The following is a 21122-nucleotide window of genomic DNA, read 5'->3' as shown; positions in this document are numbered from 1 at the left end:
AGGTTGTCATAGCCAATGATCTGTCATTGTCCAAAAAGCATTTTGGATTTATGGGTAAGCACTTCCTTAATTTTCTGCTGATTGAGCGTGTTATTTCTTGTGGAGGAAGCAGAGATGATTAAGGTTTTCTCATATAAATCAGTCCAGGCTTTAGTCAGCAGACCTGGCAGCAAACACAACATCCCACATCTCAGACAGTATTTGTGTGATTGATGCCGAGTACATTTGTTGCATAAACATGGTTCCTGTTGTACAATAATTTGTACCTTTCATTTTCATATCAATAAAGAACGTCTGCTACAGAACCAAACAGCCGATTTCCTTTCAGCAAAATCAATTCAGAGGCAGGGAACAGAACTTCGTCTGAATGTAGCAATCAATAGAGGTGAATGAACTCTGCACTGAGGGCTCTTTATCTATCAATGTAACCAGATGGAAGATATATTGATGTGCACCAAAATCCAACTGTTGATGGATTTGTTGGTTTGTTTGGTTTGTTGGATGAAAATTAGGGCTGGGACGATATGCTTTTCTCCCGATTCGATTCTTCTACAATTTTTGGATGGCGATTCGATTTAAATTGCGATTCTACGATATTGCCGATTCTCCCGATTTTTAGTCTGCGTTTTTAACATTTATCTGCACACAAATACTGTAGGAGCCTAGAAATTAACATAGCTACTCCATTATAAAGTGAACTTAAACCCTTTTCAAAACCTGTACTCTCTGTATGTAAAAAAGGCGAACAAATGCACATTGCACAATATTTTAAAAAAATTCAAAAAAAAAAATCGATTTAAAAATCGTCAAAAAAGATATTGTGATATTTATGTGAATCGTTTTTTCTCCCACCCCTAATGAAAATGTAACCACAGCCCCACTGTGAATTTTCAACCTGTTGGTATGTCATCAGAAACTCCCAACCTGAAGAAGCAAGCTCTAACTATATTGTTACTCCCTCCCACAGCATCCGGATGCAGTCTCTTCAGGTGGACTCGGTCCAGCGCTGGATGGAGGACCTCCGCCACATGACGGAGGTGGAGTGCATGTGTGTCCTGCAGGCCAAACCTATAGGAGTGGATGAGGACTCTCAGCAGGGAGAGCTCATCGTGGGCTCCGGGGTCGGCGCGGGGGACCACGTGGCCAGGAACAACCTGCAGACGCTCCTCCGCCGAGCGCTGGTGGTCAGCACGGAGCTCGGCAAGATGTTCCAGCGGTTGGAGAAGGGACGCTGGCAGAGGGTCCACAGTACCGCCGTGAGGGCCAACTGCCACGTCCGCTCTCTGGTGCACGAGTACAGCACTGCCCGGAGCACGCCACCGGAGATGCAGAAGGTCAGTCACTGTGGAGATATGAGCTGAAGTGAAGGCTTCCAACATTACACCACTTAGAGGGATATTTCAACATTTTGGCAAATTCTCTTATTGCCATAATCCCTATAGTTTTAGGAGTAGGTTCATTACCTTTAATGGTCGGTGCAAGCTGTTTTTAGATCAGCGGGGCAGAGACGTGAGCTCTGCACAGCGCAAGGTATTTCCAGGCTTTGCCTCATCAAACTCATCAAATACAACTATTTGAATCCAACAACTCCAAAACGCTTTCGTGGACAAGTTGTGACCTGCACATTCACCACGCTATGAAATAATCATGAACTACATTCCAGAACGAACTCATTAACCTGTAATATTTTGTTTATGACAGTTAAGACTACATAGATATACATGTTGTAACATCTTATATGTTATATAACCTATAATAACCCACTGCTCCATGAATTGATTTTTCACCTGCTTTGTTGTAAACAAATGCACATGGCCGAGAGGAGGGTTAGCAAAACAGCAGAAAAGTGACCAGACTTGTAGTTCCCCTTTAAATGTATGAAAGAGCGAGGCCTGTCACAAATACACACACACCCACACACACAAATACACATACACTTACACACTTATCTGAATGTTTAATCATTATATATACTTACTTGGTGTGTTTCTACTTTCCCTTCTGTTGTAGTATGAGAAGTCTCTGCTGGACAAGTGCATGGAGCTTACCAACATTACAGAGAGGTAATATTAAAAAGGATAATACATAAGCATGAGAAATGTGTAAAGGTGAGTCTGTTTTTCTAAATAATGTGTTGAATTGCCCCCTCATCCACAGGTGCCTTCACACGGATGATGAATTCTTCCTCAAATCCATGAGAGAGGCCATCCACGAGATCCTCACTGATGTCAGTGATTCATTCAGCAACATGATCGACATGGCCTTAGCTAATGAGATCCAGGTATTAACTTATTGTAAATTTAGCTCTCTGACTGTGCTTAATTTCCTCCTGTTAGGTGGAGGTGAGTTTAGGCCTAAAACAACAGCTTTAGAGAGTTTTTCGTGATTCACAGCCTGAAGTCTACAGCCAATTGTGTATGTCACAAACCTTTTCACATACAGCACACATGCCTGTGACTTATACAGTTTTTCTCATTCACATTGACTTAATTCTCAAATGAGAAAAGCATTTATTCAAAACATTAAGCTCTTGCTGTTCACAACATACTAGACTTTCTCAGTCATTTAAAGGGATTTCAACATTTTGGCAAATTCGCCCATTCCCATAATCCCTATAGTCTTAGGGGTAGGTTTGTTACCTTTAAATGTTGGTGCAAGCTGTTTTTCAGGGCAGAGATACGAGCTGCTCACCTAACGCAGAGCCCCAACACTAACCCATCATCATTTGGGCTAAATCTATCTGAAAAAAAAGATGATCTCGTGGGTCCATGAAAACGAGTACTCAAGGCTGACTCCTCTTCCAGGTCCTGATCAAACAGATTGAATCATCGGACAGTGTTCACACCATCGGCAGTGCCATCAGCAACCTTCTGTCTCTCACACAGGACGGACCCCAGCTCTGCAGCATCATTGCCAAGGTACTCTATAGTCTACCCCCAGGTGGGCTACACTAGTCCTGTGTTGGTAATAGTTATCACATTCAAGTGGAAATTAATTTATGGACTGGGAGCAGGAAATTCCAGTGAAGTGTATCTGTATAAGATTACTCCATCTCCACTGATGTATGTGATTGTGAAAGCCCGGTGAGGTGTGAGATCCTGACATCAGTGACAGTTGAGCAGCTGTGATTTTTACCCGCACCTCCCAGTTTTTGACTGAGGGGACTTCTTTTGATATTATATCCTCAACCTTCACTTCTATCTGGCCTCACCCCTGCTACAGTCAGCTTCACCTTTAGCCAGTGCATCATTCAGACCAGCAGAGCTGCAGTTATCTCTTTTGTGTCTCTAAAAAGCTATTTCACTGTGAGATAAGACTGGGCCGACCAGACAGCAAGCCTCAGTTAGCCATTAGTTAGCTAGCCGCTTCCAGGATGCTACTGATAAGACTCTTCCTGATGGCCCCACACACGTACAGAACAACACACACACACACCTCTTTATTCCCAGATCAATTCTGTCAGTTCCCATTAGGAGGAAGCATTGATCACAATGCAGGTTGCTCAGGCGTCTTTACCTTTCTGTCAGCTCCGCCTCTCTGAACTCCCTCAGTCGCCCCACTGGCTGAACTCTCAGAGAAGTGGCCGCCAGTGACTGCTAATGAATACCCAATACAAAATCCACCTGCTATTTGAATTAATTTGCCTCCATACTGTCACATATACAACCTTTACAGTAACGTGATTTCTCTGGCTCATATCCGAGTTATTCACTCATTATTTTCTGCAGCGTGCAGCAATTAGTTGTTTAAATGCCAGGACAAAGACCTGATCTTTCTGCCTCCTTCATCTCTTTACCTGTGTTTCTGTTGACAGACAGTGTTTAATGTGGTGTGTTGATCTTGTACAGAAGAGGGGTGGCGGATTCAATGTGTGGTATTGAAGCAAATAAACAGAGCTACAGATTTACTGGATCTTCAGGTTTTATTATGTTGTTGGTAGAGGCACCAAATGGGTGGCGTGTAACTATAATAAAATACATTTTCTGTAAGCCTTTAAGAGTTTATTTATTGACATCTATCCATGCAGTATCTTTGTCTGTTTGCTGTTTGGTGTAAAGCAGGAAGCTATAGTGGGGTTTACCATAATGTTTTTAATTTTAAACAGCTGTCTGCTGCTGGAAACAGCAGAAATGAAAACCCTGAGACTGAACCAACAACCAAAACCAGGAGGAGCAAGATGCTCACAAGTTAATCAATGTTGAATAAAGTGGGTGTATAATTGTTAACAACTCCATTTACATATGTCAACAGTTTTTATTGTAAAAAAAAAAAAAAAAAAAGAACATAGCAGCTTTAAATTGTAATAATTTAATGATAACTAATTATTTGTTTAATTACAAGAAATTCATCGTAAAAAATTAGATTCCTTACATTCTGGTGAACTAAAGAATCAATTTGAACCATACTTAATAAACCATATGCCTTAAATGCATGTATGGTTCATTAACTTGTTTGCTTTTCTCATATAAAATCAAATATATGCATGGTATTAATGACAAGTGGGATGCAAATTATCTTGGAAAGATACCAGAAAGCCAGTGAGATGTTCCACTTTCATGTCTAGTTAAAATATTGTGTATTATATAAACCATATAAATCATATTCGATGTTTTATTTTCATGAGTCTCGTATATGTGGTTTACTCAACTACAGAATAAAGCACCTCTCCATAATTGACAGCTTATCAGACTGAGTAATCAAACAACCTTGACTGATTTGTCACAACTGAATGTACTGAGCCCATCTGGTAGGACTGTACAAAGCAGGTCAGAGCAAATTATTCAAATTTTCTCCAAACATTATCCATATCTGCCTCTCAACATTTATATTTTTAGGTTAAATTATAGTCTCATTGTATGTCTTTGGACTGCACACACATGGACCAAGGCAAGAAGAATATATGAGCTGACAGTGTTTAATACTGAGCCATGTGCCACCTCATAAATCAAACAGCAGCTGGAATATTACAGAGAAAATGTTGCGAGTTCAGTGTCCCACTGTTTACTTACCATCATGACGGATAGTGATCTGAACGTCTTCATGTTGGCCGACTCCTCGTATGTGTCTTTGTGTGGGAGAGAGTGATGTGGCAGTAGCTCAGGCCTGGTCAGAGTCAATGTGCCATTTAAACTGTGCGGACAGAGACAGCGGAGATATTTCGAGTATGAACAAAAGTAGAAGAATGAGCTGTGTTTTGGGGGCTCACGTTAGGGGTTGGGTTCAGACAGTATCTTCCTCATTGTTTTGTTGGCAAACCAGGATCAAAACTGCCTGCTGCCTCTTGCAAATCCAGAAACTGCAACACCCCAGAGCACAGATTTCAATTCAGAAAACTATGAGATGGAAAGAAATTACACGCCGCGTAGGCCTTCACATGCAAACACATGGATAGAGAGGCATTTTTAGACGAGTAGTGGAGTTCCACATGATGACGTTAGAGCAGCAAGTACGAAAAAGCATGAGTGTGAGAACAAATGCGTTGTGTGGGTTTCGTTTAAAGGATGAGGATGAAGTCATTGGAAACAATAGAACTGCAAGTTGTTTGATGGGGAAGGGAGAGAAACAAATGACAAGCTCAACAGTCTGGAAAAGCAGGAGTAAATCTGTAAAGATAAAACAAACAGCCAGACGCTCCCACCACAGACTGGCTTAATAAAATTGTTTCTAGCTTTTATTTGTCTTGTAATTTATATTTTAGTCTTAAGACTCATTCACTGCTTGTTTACTTCATCTTTAAATTACTTAGAGTGTGAAGACTTGTGTGTATGCTTATACACAGATATGTTACTGTGTGTATGTTATTTAATTACAAATTCAACTATATAAAATAAGTACATAAAACTCCATGATAAAACTGTATCATCAGTAGAGTATAAGGGCCTGATCTACCTGAGGTTTGCATGTGTATGAATGTGTGCAAATGTGATGTCCCTTCAAATAAACAAGCTCATTCCCGGTGTGCACTGAGGACTGCATCTTTAAAATGTACAAAACAACACGGCCTAATTAGTACCTTTTAATTTAATTAATATATACAGTACTATTGGGCGTTTCTGCCCTGCTGTGCACAATACTGGGAAGAGAAAACACAAATAGCTTGACTCAAGCACACACACTGTGATTTACTAGGCCTGGAAGTAAATTGTGATGATTGTGACTGCATATGAATTTAGTACGTTTGGAATGGGGGTGCTAATCAGCCCAGCATCATGCATGGCTGCTGTTACTGCAGCAAGGAGGAGAAAGGCACAACATAAAAATATGTTTGGAGTTTTTCTCACTTGTGATGGAATGAACAAATAAGTTAGTTCTTGTATCTCTTGTCTGGGTTATTCCAGCTACTGTAGCTGTTTCTGCCGGGGTCTCCCGAGGCAGTTTTTCAGGTGTGCGGTCCCAAGTCCTTAAAGCTACAGTACACAGAAGTAAAGGTTTCTGCACACTCAGGACTCAGTAAATAAATCCAAGTTGGGTTTTTATGCAGTTGTTGGTTTTACTCTTAGTATATCACCCACCAGTCATACACCAACCTAAATGTATACATACTGTACGTTACCACAAACCTGCAATTTAGTACTCTTCATTTGGAATCTTAAATCAAGCCCTGTCATGCTAGCACCTCTGTAAAGCTGTAGTCTGCTGAAGCACACAAGTGATTTGCAGAAAATGCTAACATTAGCAAGCTAACACACAGTGACAATGCAGTCTGGTTCAAGTTCATAGTCTGAGAGGTTTTATTTTAGTTGAGTAAGTTAGTATTTGAAGGTCCAGTGTCAGTGTGTAATAATTTGGAATATCCTACCCATGAATATATTAGTATAATCGTTATAAAATAAAATCTGTTTGGTTTTCGCAGCCTTATAATTCTTATTTTATATACAGTATACATTTAGCAAGGGTCTTGCTTTAGAGAGTGTCACCATCTTGCGCCGCCATGTTTGTACGGCAGCCCGAACGGAAAATCCAGCCAGAGAGCGTGTTTCAAGAGTTTTGAGAAGAAGAAGGCGGAAGGAAAAAAGGAGTAGTAAACAGCAGATATATCGCTCCATGGTCCTGAAATATATAGTTGTGGGAGACAAGTTTTTTTTTGTCACACTGGACCTTTAACATGTGAGAATTACGAATAAACATAAAGGCACAGACAGAGTCCAATATAATGTCAGTAGTACTAGCTGTATTTTTCCCCCCCAATTTTATGTCTCATTTATTATTTTAAACCCAAGAACAAAAACCCAAAATTGCATAACACCATTCAGAGGCTCCCCAGAGACTGTCATAGTTTTTTTAAAGTAGCATTTGCATCACACAAAAACAACAGGATCAACAGCCTCTTCATCAGTACCTGAACGCAGCTTGAATCCGCCTGCGCCTGCCGAGGCTCTCTGGGGTCTCAGAAGGTTCACTGAAAACTGTCTGACTGTGTTGCCGGTTCTTCCAGAGACGGCGGACCAATATTGTGTAGGCAGCGAACAGGGAAGAGGGGTCTGGCTAGAGGGCAGGATGATTAGCCACTCCAAGCCCCAGCAGCATGGCCTTCACGGCGTATGAGACATGCCAGCCCAGTATAATGGCCTTATTAGTATAATGGTGGTAGTTACTGGCTTCGTCTTCCCGCGTGTAATTCTGTCTATCTGCGCAGTGAATAGAATTCAATACCTGCAAGTGTTTTTTGTCAGAGGGGTGTTGTATTGTAGACATGGAGCCATTACAGGAGCTATTTTTGTTTGTTTACACCAGAAAATGTTCAGCTATTATGGCTGGCAAATCATCTTTATTTTTTCTCTTGTGTTTTCCATTCATGAAATATGTATATTTTGGCTGTTTCGGTCTGACGTGATAAATTGTGTGAGTCATTTGATAGGTTCTGTGGTTGGCAGGCTCGCTGAGTGAAGCTGCCCAAATCCATCGGTCATCTCAGGTCTCCTGGACTCTTTAAAACCAGCATGCTGCTGTTGGCTTTGGGCTGCGGGACCTGATGGATCTCACAGCACAGTCTGAGCAAGGAGCAATTTGATCCGTCATTTTGCACACATCACATGTCATGTGTGGTGTATAATTTGGTGTATAATGTCAGGCCTGCGAAAGTCTGAAAAGAGCTTGTAGTCTTAATGAAAGTTGTTTTTCCAGCCGAACCAGCATTTTGTCCTGCAGTTCCCCAGGCTCCTGGAGAGAGAGAATGAACTGAACCAAAGAGCGTCCCCTTCACAGATAAACAAAGGAAGGATCTCCTTCTGAGAATGTGACATAGTGTACCTCATCATGTGGTTTTGTTGGGCCAAAGCAGATAGCACTGGAAGACATATTCCAATATGTCACTGTCTTTGAGTTACAGTCTTGGACAGGTCTCAGGGGCATACAGTATGACCTGTTTTGTTGTTTGCAAACTGTTGCCAAGTCATATCAAGCTCAAGTAGCATCCACATCTGCTAACAAAGGAAAGCACAGCAGTGAAAGCAAACAAATGTGTGACAGTAGGCCATGAACTGTTCAAAAGTTGCTCGCTCACTGTTAAACAGTAGGTTTGAAAGAAGAGGAGCCTAAAGACTGTAAATAAAACGAACAAATGAAAGACAGAATATATGGATAATTAATAATTTAGAATAAAATAATATGGATGCGTTAGGGATTTCCTTCTCTAGAGGTTTGTCAGTTTTACTCAAGGCCTTAGTTTCAACGTTTGCTGGAGTTGGATGAGTTTATTAGTATCCCAGAATATGGTGAGCCCACTGATGAAGGGAAGAGACAATAGACTGAAAGGCAGAGGGACACCCATATCAACCTTGGGTTAGATGGGTTCATACAGCAAGAACAAAAGCTGTTTGAGTTAGAAACCCTGCCATACACCTGCAGTCAAGTTAACAGGAGGCAGGAAACACACACACACACAGAGGGGCTGTTAGCAATAAAAGTTAATATCCTGTTTGTCAAATTGTATTAATTTAATTTTTATTTTTTTTTGCTTTAAATTTTTTTTATTGGCAACCAGAAAATCAGAAATAATGAATCACAATCAAATTAGTCATAATTTACCAAGACATTTTTCAATTTATATAAATTAAAAAGTGAGAGAAAAGGAAAACAAAATAAAAAACATAACACAATGGAAAACATCAAAAACTCAACAAGCATGAAACTAACACAAAATTTGTATTCATTTCAAACAAAGAAATAAAATAGTACAAAAATGAATATATAAAATTAATGAAGAGCTGGTTGGTCTTTGTCATTTCAAGTCCATTTAGTTATTAGTTAAATGTACCATTGTATTTTGTGCAGTGTAGATGTTTCAAGGAAACACTTGAATCAATCCAGTGGTCAACCAGGCATTCACCATGTTGACCTCTCCAATGCAGCTGATGAGTATAGTTCAGGTTCATTTGCTGCTGATTTGAGGAAACTCAGTATTGTGTAGTTTGTTTTCAGTGGTGTGATGTAACATCACATGTCCCCTGTCCACAGGAAGGAGCTGTGGTGGCCCTGTTTAAGATCTGCAGGCAGGACCGCTTCAAAGACCTCTATGCCCACGCTCTGAGGACAGTGGCGTCCATCTGCTGTGTGGAGGACGGCATCAATCAACTGGACAAGGTAAACCTCAATCTCATCCAAACACCACCCTCCTCATTACAACTATCTACTATCAACACCAAACCTTATTCTAACCTTAAAGGGATAGTTCACCCAAAATTGAAATTTCACTCATTATCTACTCACCCTCATGTCGACTAAGGGCTGGGAGAAGTTTCAGAGTCCTCCGTGGCTTCTCTGAGTTACAGGGGGTCTCGGCATAGCCCGAAATGCGAAATTGTCCTGAAAAAAATTTAAAAAGTCTATATTTCAAGCTTGTTTTGTAGCGGAAGCTTCTCGAAGCTCCTCTTCCTGGTTCGTCAAATTTGGACGAACTGGGAAGAGGAGCTTCCACTACAAACAAGCTTGAAATATAAACTTATTTAATTTTATTTGGGACAATTTCGCATTTCGGGGCTTCAATACAAGACGGACATTACATAAGAGCAGCATGGAGGTATTTGGATGTTTTTTGGTGTGTCTTTTTGCCGCGAAGACAGTTGGTATCCATTTGCAACCGTTATATGGACATGCACTGCTATGCCGAGACCCCCTGTAACTCAGAGAAGAAATTTCAATTTTGGGTGAACTATCCCTTTAACTCTATATTTCAAACAAGCCCATGAGGCTCTGTGTCCAAGTGAGGACTCATTTTACAAAAATGTCCATAAAGGATTAGAGTTGAGGTAAAGAGCAAGATAATGATAGCTGATTGGATCATTCATTACTGTAATACATCTGAGTCAGGGACAATAGCCACTGACTCAGAGATTCATTGTACATAAATGAGCAGCAGTTGGTCTGACAGGTAAACATTCATCTGCAACACATGCACAGGAAAAAATCAATGCATGTGTGGAAGAAAATGGGCACGAACTTAGATTTTCTTGTTGTAGAAAAATGGCTGTGTGGATGTTGACAGAGAGAGAGAGAGAGAGAAATAGGGAGAGAGGAGATTTCAATCAAAACTAAGTAAGTACAGTACTTCCAGTAAAATTCCTTGGCTACCTCCGGCCCAGACAGATTATGTTTACAGTGATCAGCTGAAAGGTGTAGCTCAGACCTTCCCAGCACCACAGTATACTCTGTTCAGCCAAACTCCCACTTTCCATGTTATGACTGGGAGGCTGAAGTTTGTTTTCACAGGTGAATGTGCGCCAACAATGGCTACAGGAGGAGGCCTGGCTGCACACACACGGTGTGATTATGGACTTGAGGGAATAATAGTTAGATGAAAGACTTAGCAGAAGAAAAGTCTGTGTTACTTAAATGGGAAATGAAATAACAGTTTGTTTACAACTGCAAAATACAATTCTTGAAACCTTCTATGCTTTTTTCAGAACTGTAAACACAAAACTCAGTAATCAAACTACTTTCATTAAATCTCTGACACTTAATGCAAAACCAAACCTAAACCTTAAAAATAGTTTTATCTGTGTTTAAAATCAGACTCTGTTTTCACATCATACACAAGACAATCAGAATAAATGTATTTCATATTGTTTCTACAAAATATTCACAACTCAGTCAGTAATAGTCTGACCTACTGTATGAACCGCAAGCAATTCTTGGTCTTGCTCTTCCTCTCCTTACTCTTCTACCTCTCAGACAATTTTCCAACATAGTTTCTTTCAAACTTCAACCGTCTTCAACCTGAGCTCTCTGACTTGGTTCATGTTATTTTCATCACTTGATTAGCAAAAAGTTTCAGCAACCCCAGGAAGACAAGTTTATTCATCTTAATGGGCTATCCTCTAATAAAAATTTCAATGTCAATTTTCAAAAAAAAGAAAAAAAGAAGTGTGAGCAGTTTCGAGGTATGTCTAAGCAGATCTTTACTGGTGTGTGACCTCTACAACCTCAGTTTACTAATTAGCATCAAGACTGCATTTCAGTGCACAGTGTGTTTTAGAGAGTAAAATTGCGTTTAGAGTTGTGTGTGTGTGTGTGTGTGTGTGTGTGTGTGTGTGTTTGTTAGCTGCTAGCTTGCTAGCCGGGATTTGCAGTTCCTCCGCAATTTCCATCCATGCAGCTTCTTCTTTCACCCGGTCATGATAGCAGCTGGAGGAAACACAAAATAAACAAGGCTTCTGCTGCCACAGCTGCACCAGACTTTCCTCTTTCTGGGAGTTCTATTGGCTGATTAGTAGATGACACGTAGGTCGTAGCAGCTGCCACACTGTGAGATAGTCATCCTAAATTTCTGACACTGTCAGAATTTTATCTCGGATCATCTTTGGTCGCAAGACGTTGACAACGACCATCCTTAAAGAAATAGAAATATCACTTTCTGAAGGCTCTTTAACATATTTGGGTGTTTGTCTTGCCTTACGGCCCCCAGAATGTAAGAATTGAAAAAAAATCTGTAATGTTCAGGCTCCCTAGGTTGAAATCCACGTGGTTTTATGAGCTGTTCCCTCAGTTGCTGCTGTTCCTCGGAAGCCTAAGCCTGTTCTTTGAAGCGTGCCGCTATTCCCTTCCTGGGACTCTAAAACTGTTCCCTTGGTTGTCTGAGAATGATGTAACCAGTTTTCTAATTTGCATAATACCACCCCTACCTGGTACCAGTGGTTCATTTGCATTTAAAGAGACAGGCACTGAAACCAGCCGTTCTGAACAGGGCTGTTTTGAGAGGATGAAAAGAGCTGTGATGTTTGATCCTTGGGGTATTTTGACCAAAGCATGTCACAGACATGTCTTTAAGACACCTGGGAACTATTTTAATTTGTGGAAAAGGGGAATAATATGTCTCCTTTAAACCTGTGTCACAGTGCAACGTAAGACACCGTTTTAAAGCCACGACCAAAGATATTTCCACGTTTCTCCTGTGATGGTCATCTTTAGTCTGGGACAGCCCAAAATCACACAGTGTATACCGGCCATAAGAGAGGCTGTGTACTTAGGTCCACCACTACTCAAAAATGTCCACTTTAATCTGTCTCTTAATCTACTGTGCAACTACAGTATGTGTTCTCACTGCGTAGAGCTGAGGCCTATAGAGCTGCAGCCACTACTGGCAGATTAGATTGTAAAACGTAAAGTAGAAACTGGCAGAAGCTGCCAAACCTATTGGTTTCACTGCTTTATGTTTATCACATCATGAATAATTGATGTTGCATGTACACGTAGGTCCTTTACATTGTTTTGGAGGCAAACACTAACTCATACTTACTCTATGGATTTATTACTTCACTACTAAAAAGAACCTTTGGACTGCAGTCGTTGAGTCTTCCAGCTTTCTATTTATTTGATTAAATTTTCATGAATGAGGTCACTAGCTGCAGCCACCTCAGGGTTGGTGAGCCACCATTAAACTTTCTAGCTGTATAATTTTAGGATAGGAAGCGGCGAGAAAATAAGCACACTAGTTAAGTATGTGTTTTTTTTCTGATGCCAGAATTATTGTGCACACACAAAAAGATGAGTCATGAGTTACAGTCAGTCTCTGTGGTCCCCAGGAATGAGGTTATTATATAAGGCAGTCCTGACCGCTGGGCTTACGGGTCAAACATTTAGACCCCAGTGTCTTCTCACTGTGTTTGTGTCTCTATGTGAAGGGATGAGGTGAAACAGCATGAGAGAAAACTAATGATACAGCCTTCTGTGTTTGTCATTGTTTTTTCCCTATTGAGAATTCATCCACAATAAACAACAGACGCACCTGTGTCAAGTGAGCATTTATAGAAAGACAAATATAACCTGATTCCGGTGAATAATGATGCCACAACGGTGTCTGCGTTCACATGTAGAGCAGCTGGGACAGCGCGAATCATCCAAGTGTGAAAACTTTTTAACGGGAACCAAAGTCCGCTCATGATTAGCAGCCTCGTCCCGGGAGAGGGGCTGTCAGGCAAGTCTACGCTACCAACCGCTCAGCAGTGATCGCTCAGGCTTGAGAAAAACAACTGTCACTGTTGAAGGGTGATTGAAAAAAGAGGCTGGTGTGCACCAGCACTGCTCATTGGTGAATATACAGTCAACTTCTTAGTTTTACTCCAGCAGGAAAACTGTACACAACACGGTGAATAGGAATAGTATCGATCATGAGCGAGATGTACAAAGAAAGAACTTCCACATGAAACATGGAGGGTTGATATCTATAAAACAGAATCAGACTAACCCTTTTTAGCACATAAATCAGTGTTAGAAAAATAATAATAATATTAAGAAGGCAAAGAGAAATAAGACTAATCCATTTATCCATTATCCGTACAGTGTTGTGGGGGCTGGAGCCAATCCCAACTAATAGGGCAAGGGCGGGGGGCAGGGTAAACCCTGGATTAATATACAATTATTACAATTATTCTTATATTTCAGATTCATTTTTCAGATCATACATATTCCAATCACAACAAAAATACCACTGATCATTCATTTCACACTTCATTGAAATATGGAAAACACTCTTGCTACATTCTCTGAACTGTTGTTCAATTTAGCTACAGTTACAAGATGTCCAACTATACGTCCTGTAAGCACTAATGTATTTAATCTGTGAATTCAGAGCACACAAACACTAAAACCTGAAACAAATGAAAAGTATATAACACTGTAAATATACAACACAAGACCAAGTAATGTAGAGAAAAAGTTTGAGCAACTGGAATAGACCATGTTCTTGTGTATGATAAATAGAGGAGATACATATACAGTATTACATACTTAACATATATTCTATTATTAAAATTACTTTTCTTGGTTTTGCTCCTCCTCCTCCTCCTCCTCCTCCTCTTCCTCCTCTACATCTTGGATCATTTCCCTCCATTATGTCTTTCAGACTTCAACCTGGTTCATGTTGGTCTCATCACTTTGTTCCAATCAGGGTGAACAGTTCAGAGTTGTTGCGTCTAAGTGATAACACCTGTGCCTGTATCCTCTTACCATTATGCATTAAGAGTGCATTACAGTACACAGTGGGTTTTAGCCAATTAAATTGTTTATGGTTTTGCCAAAAGAGTGATTGATTTAATAAATTATACCCTGTGCGTATCTATAGATTAGAGAAGGGGCCGGTGAGCATTTCACTCCTCTCAGCTAAAGCCCACTGTTCTACAATATAAAAAAGGAAGGAAAGATAGAAGGAGGGAGGGAAGAGATTGGGTCAATTGGGTCAAAAAGGAAGGAAGAAGTAAGGACGAAGGGAAGGAAGGAAGGAAAAAAGGATTGTGGAAAGAAGGAAGGGAAAAGGGAAGGAAAGAAAGATGGAGGGAGGGAACAGATTCGTTCAAGGAAGGAAGAAGAAGGAAGGAAGGAAGGGAAGGAGGGAGGGAAGGAATGGAGGGAGGGAAAAAGGATTGTGGAAAGAAGGAAAGAAAGATGGAGGGAGGGAACAGATTCGTTCAAGGAAGGAAGAAGAAAGAAGGAAGAAGGGAAAAGGGATTGTGGAAAGAAGGAAGGGAGAGAGGAAGGAAAGATGGAGGAAGATTGGGTCAACTTGACCCAGAAGGACAACGGGAGGGTTAAGAGTGGGAGAGTTCACAGGATTTACCCTGCTGACATATTGCCCCCCCCCCCCTCTCTCTCTTTTTCAAGTCTTCATGTGGTGTAAGATGCGAGGAGGAGTTAGACCTTTTCATGTGTTTGTAGGTTTTAGATTCTGTTCCTTTGACGCTCGCCCTGACCCGCTGTACAGTTAAAGAGGAGTTGGGCATCGTTCTATATCTGGGAGAAGGAGGAAGGGGGTGGGGGGGGCTGTTTCCACGTCAATGAGACGGGGGTGGGAGGGGGCGGGGGGGCCTGTTTCCACGTCAGTGAGACGGGCTGGCACAGCACTGCAGACGTCCACATAGTCAAAAATAGGGAAATGCCCCACGAAACTTGGTTTGTGGACGTTCGTCAGCAGACAGGACTGACAGCTGATGCTCTGCCTCACTCTGGCTGCTCGTCTCTAAACTATAGTTTTCAGGAGAGTTGTCTAACAGAACAGATCATCAGAGGTGGCCTTCAGTGAATGATATCAATAGAGACTGAAATTTAAAATGACTCAATAATAAACAGTGTTTGTGATGTGTCGGGTTCTTTCACCTCCACTTTTAATTGTGGAATATTTTATATTTCTGCTCATTTCCAGCACTTGAACATGTGCAGGACGTTCACTATACTGCAAATATAAACTGTATAACACTGCCCCCAAGTGGATAAATATCTGTTTCATGTCAGAAGTCTCCATACTCATAACAATTCATGCACACAACAAAGATGTATGACCTCATGCCCCTCACTGAACTTCTCTAGACACATAACACACAATTCCCTTCTCTTCTTAAACCCAAACCTAATGATTCATGATGACACATTACTGTAGGATGATGCCGGCCACATCCAGTAGAGTTTCTCAGCAGTGTATTTCCTCAGTCATTATGGGCAGATACACAAGTTATAGCCGCACTGACACCATGCATGCACTTTTCCCTTGCATGCATGAATGCATGCACCTTTTTGCACCTGTTAAAGTCATTTATCTCTACCACAGATGTTGACTGATGATATTTTGTTAGATTATTTGAGTTCCACGGATGTGTGTTTTGTTCATTTTTTATTCCAGAGTGCAAAGCAAAGTTATTCAAATTCCTGGCATTATGGGACCTAAAGAAACAGACATCCTTATTGGTATTAAACATGAGGAAAGCAGGAAGACAGACGTTGATGAATGAATAAATTAATAAATTAGACATTCAGTCAGTCAATCAATCAATCAATCAATCAATCAATCAATCAATCAGTTAATTCATTTATTCAGTAAATGAATAAAAAAGAAAACAGAGACAGTGCACTAGTATATATTGAAACAACATCTAGTTTTCCCTCCTAGAATTTAGGAGGGAAATGGCAGAAGATATAAAAGAGTGTCTTAATCTGATGCTTTGGGCAAAGAAAGTAGTCTGACCAGATGGCACAAACTGAAACGGTTGATGTGAAGATGTGGATTCAAATTTCCTAACTTCTAGTATGAAGTATGAATTATGACCTGCTTCATAATTGGTGAGTGGTATACATGTACATTCAGTCTGCTTACAACAACACTGAGCTCTGCATCCTTGCTTCTACAGTATACTGCTACTTTCAGGATTAAACTCCTCCCACCCCCCACCTCCTGCTGTGTTGGTATTCAGTGCATTCAATGTTAACTTTGAATGTTTTAACTGTATCATACTTGGTAAAATGTGTCAAACAAGAGGGTTTATGACCTCAGGGACTTCAGTGTCCTGACTGAACTCATCCTTAATTGTCAAGAAAAAACAAGTCAACAAGAAGAAGAGGGAAAACAAAATCATTACAGAATAATTACCGGAGCAGCTCTGAGTGTAGTTCTATATCAACCAGAGAGAAGCCACAAAACGCTGGCTCCAACCTCATCAAATGATGGAATTGCTTTTAAGTTCAAGTTCAGTGGGAAGTTTCAAATCAATCTGAAAACAATAATCTTGAATCAGTAAAGGAATCTGTGGAGGAAACTTTGGAAACCTAGCAGGCTAAATAGTAACCACATCAACTGTCAAGAGAGTTAACTGCAGAACATCCACAATATCTACAACCACATAGACAGAGACTACAGCCCCCCACCCCAGAGACTACAGCCCCCCACCCCTCGCTCCATCAGGTTACCCTGGCCTTCAGTTCTAACAGCTAGATGCTCCAACTGCCTCCAACTGCTTCAACTGCCCCCACACACCCACTAAACCAGGCCCAGGCTGATGTCTTGCTGAAGGACTTAAAGGGATAGTTCAACACTTTGGCAATTTCCCCTTTTGCCACAATCCCTATAGTCATAGTGGTAGTTTCAATACCTTTAATTGTCGGTGCAAGCTGTTTTTAGATCGGCGGGGCAGAGACATGAGCTGCTCAGCGAAGACAATGGAGGTGAATGGTACTTTTGCCTTTCCCTCATCAAATACACAATCCAACAACTCCAAAATGCTCCTGTGGAGAAGTTGTGGCCTGCACATTCACCACGCTATGAGATAATAATGAAACATTACGAGACAGAGAGAACCTAATCCTTGGACTATAGCGATTATGGCAATAGGCGAATTTGCTAGAATGTTGAACTACCCCTTTAAAGGCCAGAACAGGATGTGAGCCGGACAATGGTGGCTCGCTGAGGTTCTGCACGCATAATTCTGTAGGTCCATATTAACATCCAAAGAAAAACACCAACCAATACATGCAGAGCAGGATTAGACCGCCAGCCATTGATTGTTAACATTAAAATAAGAACACTTACATTTTGGTTAGATCGCAAATTGAACCCTTAAGACACACTGAGATTTCAAGAACCACAAACTCAAGAACTAACCCCCTCTGTCAGCTCGTCCTGAGACTTACTGATCACATAATACTCAGAACTGTGTTCAACCTCAGACTAGCGCTGCTTCCCAACCACTAATCATAGTAAACCAAATTATTAAATCATCAAAAGATGCCCCATCTGGAACACTATATGAATAAAACCAAAACTCAAAACAAACTTAATTGCTATCTGGCCCTAAACTGTGAATATGAATTGGCAGAGGGTCGGAGACACAAAGCAGAGACAGATTCAGAGACCACAGTCTGAGAGAGGGGAGGAGTTCAGAACAAGGAGTTCAGAACAGAGGAAACAGTCCTTTTCTTTCTTTCTTTTATTTTACTTAATAAATTATTTTTTCTCATTTCATTATTGGATTGTATTATCCTTAATGCTTTGGCAGTATTGTTCACCTAACCTTCATACCAATAAAACATGTCCATTTAAATCTGATTTACTTTTATCTCAGGTGTTTTCTCCTCCTGACAGTTGACTGTTTGTATAGTACACTAGAATAAAAAATGGTTCTAATAAATGATCATATGGTACCTAATATGGTTTGTGTGTCCTGCCCTGTGTAGGTGGATGGGATCTTGTGCCTGGCCGACATCCTGACTGATGACAGCAGCGTGGAGGCAGCCAGGGCCGAGGCGGCGGCCGTCGTGGCTCAGATCACGTCGCCTCACCACACGTCCACCCAGCACCTCGCCAGCTTCCTGGAGAGCATGCACGACATCGTCACCGCGCTCATCAGTGAGTGATGACACGTTTTTTTTTTTTTTTAAAAGAAGCTATTTTAAAGCTTTCATTTGATAGGACAGTGCAGAGAGACAGGAAAGCAGGGACAGAGACTGGGGGCATGACGTGTTAAAGATCGTCTCGGTCTGGACTGGAGTCGGTGATCAGTGCTTCAGGCATCTAACCACTCGACCACTGAGCAACCTTTAAACTTTGACCGCCGGAGTCATCATGAGAACAAAAATAGGAATCAATCATGGAATTTAGAGGGGGAATGACAGGACCGGTTTAAGTTTAGTTGTTGTTTTTTTAGATTCAACATATGATTCAACATATGATTGATCTGTCAAAAAAACTGAAATTCATTGTGAGTTTTCTGTACAGATTTAAATCTTGCTTTTCTGTCACTGAATGAATGAATGAATGAATGAATGAATGAATGAATTTATTTATTTAAAACAGGGACAATGCACAAAAAACATTAATCTTGTAAAACAAGAAGAGATGCTTTGAGCCAGGTTATAGCAACAATTGCTAATTTCCGCCTGTAGTCCCTGGGCAGGTAAAGTGGGAACAGATACAATATTATGATTAATTGATTTACAGTTTATTGCTGTCCAGTTGACACACAATCTTAGAGCCAACAGTTGGCTGCGATTTAAGGTCCCCCATATGAGGACCGAGTTAGGGATGAAGACCCTCTCCCATTGTGGGCCATGATCGTGGAATGACCTATAAGCCGGGCTGAGATTGGGCTCTCTCATCCCTCTTTCTTGCTTCAAATACTCAATCTCAGAACTTTTAGTCACCAGCTGCACCTGTGACAATTAACTTAATTCTGTAATTGTGCTGCTTGTTTTTGATGTCTGATGTCTCTTGTTACCTTGATCTAGTTGTGTATGTTTGCTTGTATCTGTATTTCCTCAGGACATCCTCGAAAAAGAGATTTTTAATCTCACTGGATCATTCCTGAATAAATAATGGTTGAAAAAAAAAAATGATATGATTATTTTTATTTTAGTTGACAATGACAGATGTTCAGACAAGGTGCTTAAATACATGCGCTCAGTTGCCAGTTTACTGGGTACTCCTGGCCAAAACTAATTCAGACTATTACAACCGTCAGGCAATGAATCCTCCTTCATGAGGTTATGATGTCCAGGTTTTATTTGGACTCTTTTCGGGAAATGGTAATTCAACCTTATAGTGATTCTCAAGGATGTAGTATGTGGTGCTGTTAAATTATACTGTGCTGATATGCGTCTATTTTCATTTATATTATCAATCAAGGCTCATTATAGAAAAAAAGTCTCCATTTTCCCAGCAATGCTTGCTCATATCCTGAAGTTTTTATGGTTTTTCAGGTGAGAATGTGACCATTGACTTTCCAAATGTGTTATCAGTTCATCCAAATGGCGCCTGCTTGAAGATTTGTACAGGTGTTTTCAGAGATGGGGAATATCTGCAGCTGCATGGGCATCTCAGTAGAAAGTATTATGTCTGCAGTTCTTTCTTAATTTACTGTCTGTTCTGTGTCTCTGATGTTTAGAAAGTCCTTTAGGAAGAAATCTGAGTTGATATATTTGTAGGGATTCATTAGTCTGAGAAGAAGAAGCTGAATAAATGTGATTTATTGAACAGTTTAACAACAGCTCTGCCTGTGAGCTCAACCAATACATTTCAATAACAACAGATGAATGATTCAATGTGCCTTGTATCACATTTTGTTAGATTTCTACATATTACAGGATATGATGAGTCTCTCTCTGTCATTTCTCTGTCTGTTTGAGGAGATGTGAGTTTGATTAGTCACAGTACATTCAGGTACGGCTGAGTTGAAGTGAAGCTGAGCCGAGCTGAGCTGTGGATATCAGCAAGTTGTAACATGCGTTAACCCTGAGGCTAGTTGAACAGCATCACAAAGTGCATCCAACAAAAAACCCTGTTAAAGATAGGATTCATGTGATTTATTTAACTGCAATATTTCACTAAGCTGTGCCAATAAATGGGCCATCTAGCATCTTTAGACATTAAAAGACAGAATACAACTTTAGATTGTACCTGTTGCACCTTTTTTTATTTCTACTTCTGTCAAACTGCTGAACTCCCAACTGAGGGATGAGTCGCAACAGAACAAAAACAAAAAAAAACACACACCTTACAACAGTATACAGTCAGTCTGGCTCCCTTTAAAGGGATAGTTCACCCTAGAATGATATTTCGCTCATTATCTACTCACCCTCATGTTGACTAAGGGCTGGAAGAAGTTTTAGATTCCTCCGTGGCTTCTCTGAGTTACAGGGGGTCTCGGCATAGCAGTGCATGTCCATATAACGGTTGCAAAGGGACACCAAATCTCGCGTGATTCGCAGTAACCGCACTGACGCATGCTGACGCCGGCGCAAATCACGCGAGATTTGGACGGACCAGGAAGAGGAGCTTCGAGAAGCTTCCGCTACAAACAAGCTTAAAATATAGACTTATTTAATTTTTTTCGGGACAATTACGCAATTTGGGGCTTCAGCACAAGACGGAC

At 40.7% G+C, this 21122-nt stretch overlaps 1 protein-coding gene across 1 annotated transcript in view; it reads left to right on the top strand.

Annotated features, from left to right (window-relative positions):
• The window catches only part of insc (INSC spindle orientation adaptor protein), a 63551-nt gene that overhangs the window by 35708 nt on the left and 6721 nt on the right, over positions 1–21122 (top strand). The window contains exons 3-8 of the mRNA XM_085778425.1: positions 968–1334; positions 2011–2063; positions 2158–2281; positions 2805–2918; positions 9457–9582; positions 18430–18601. Coding sequence (XP_085634551.1) covers positions 968–1334; positions 2011–2063; positions 2158–2281; positions 2805–2918; positions 9457–9582; positions 18430–18601 — 956 coding nt within the window. The remainder of the gene's footprint in view (positions 1–967; positions 1335–2010; positions 2064–2157; positions 2282–2804; positions 2919–9456; positions 9583–18429; positions 18602–21122) is intronic.

This window comes from Trachurus japonicus, chromosome 6 (genome assembly GCF_045865225.1).
Source record: "Trachurus japonicus isolate A0001 chromosome 6, Traja_1.0".
Classification (NCBI taxonomy): domain Eukaryota; kingdom Metazoa; phylum Chordata; class Actinopteri; order Carangiformes; family Carangidae; genus Trachurus; species Trachurus japonicus.
Note: the sequence above shows the minus strand (reverse complement) of the source record. Positions and strands in the feature narration are given on the sequence as shown.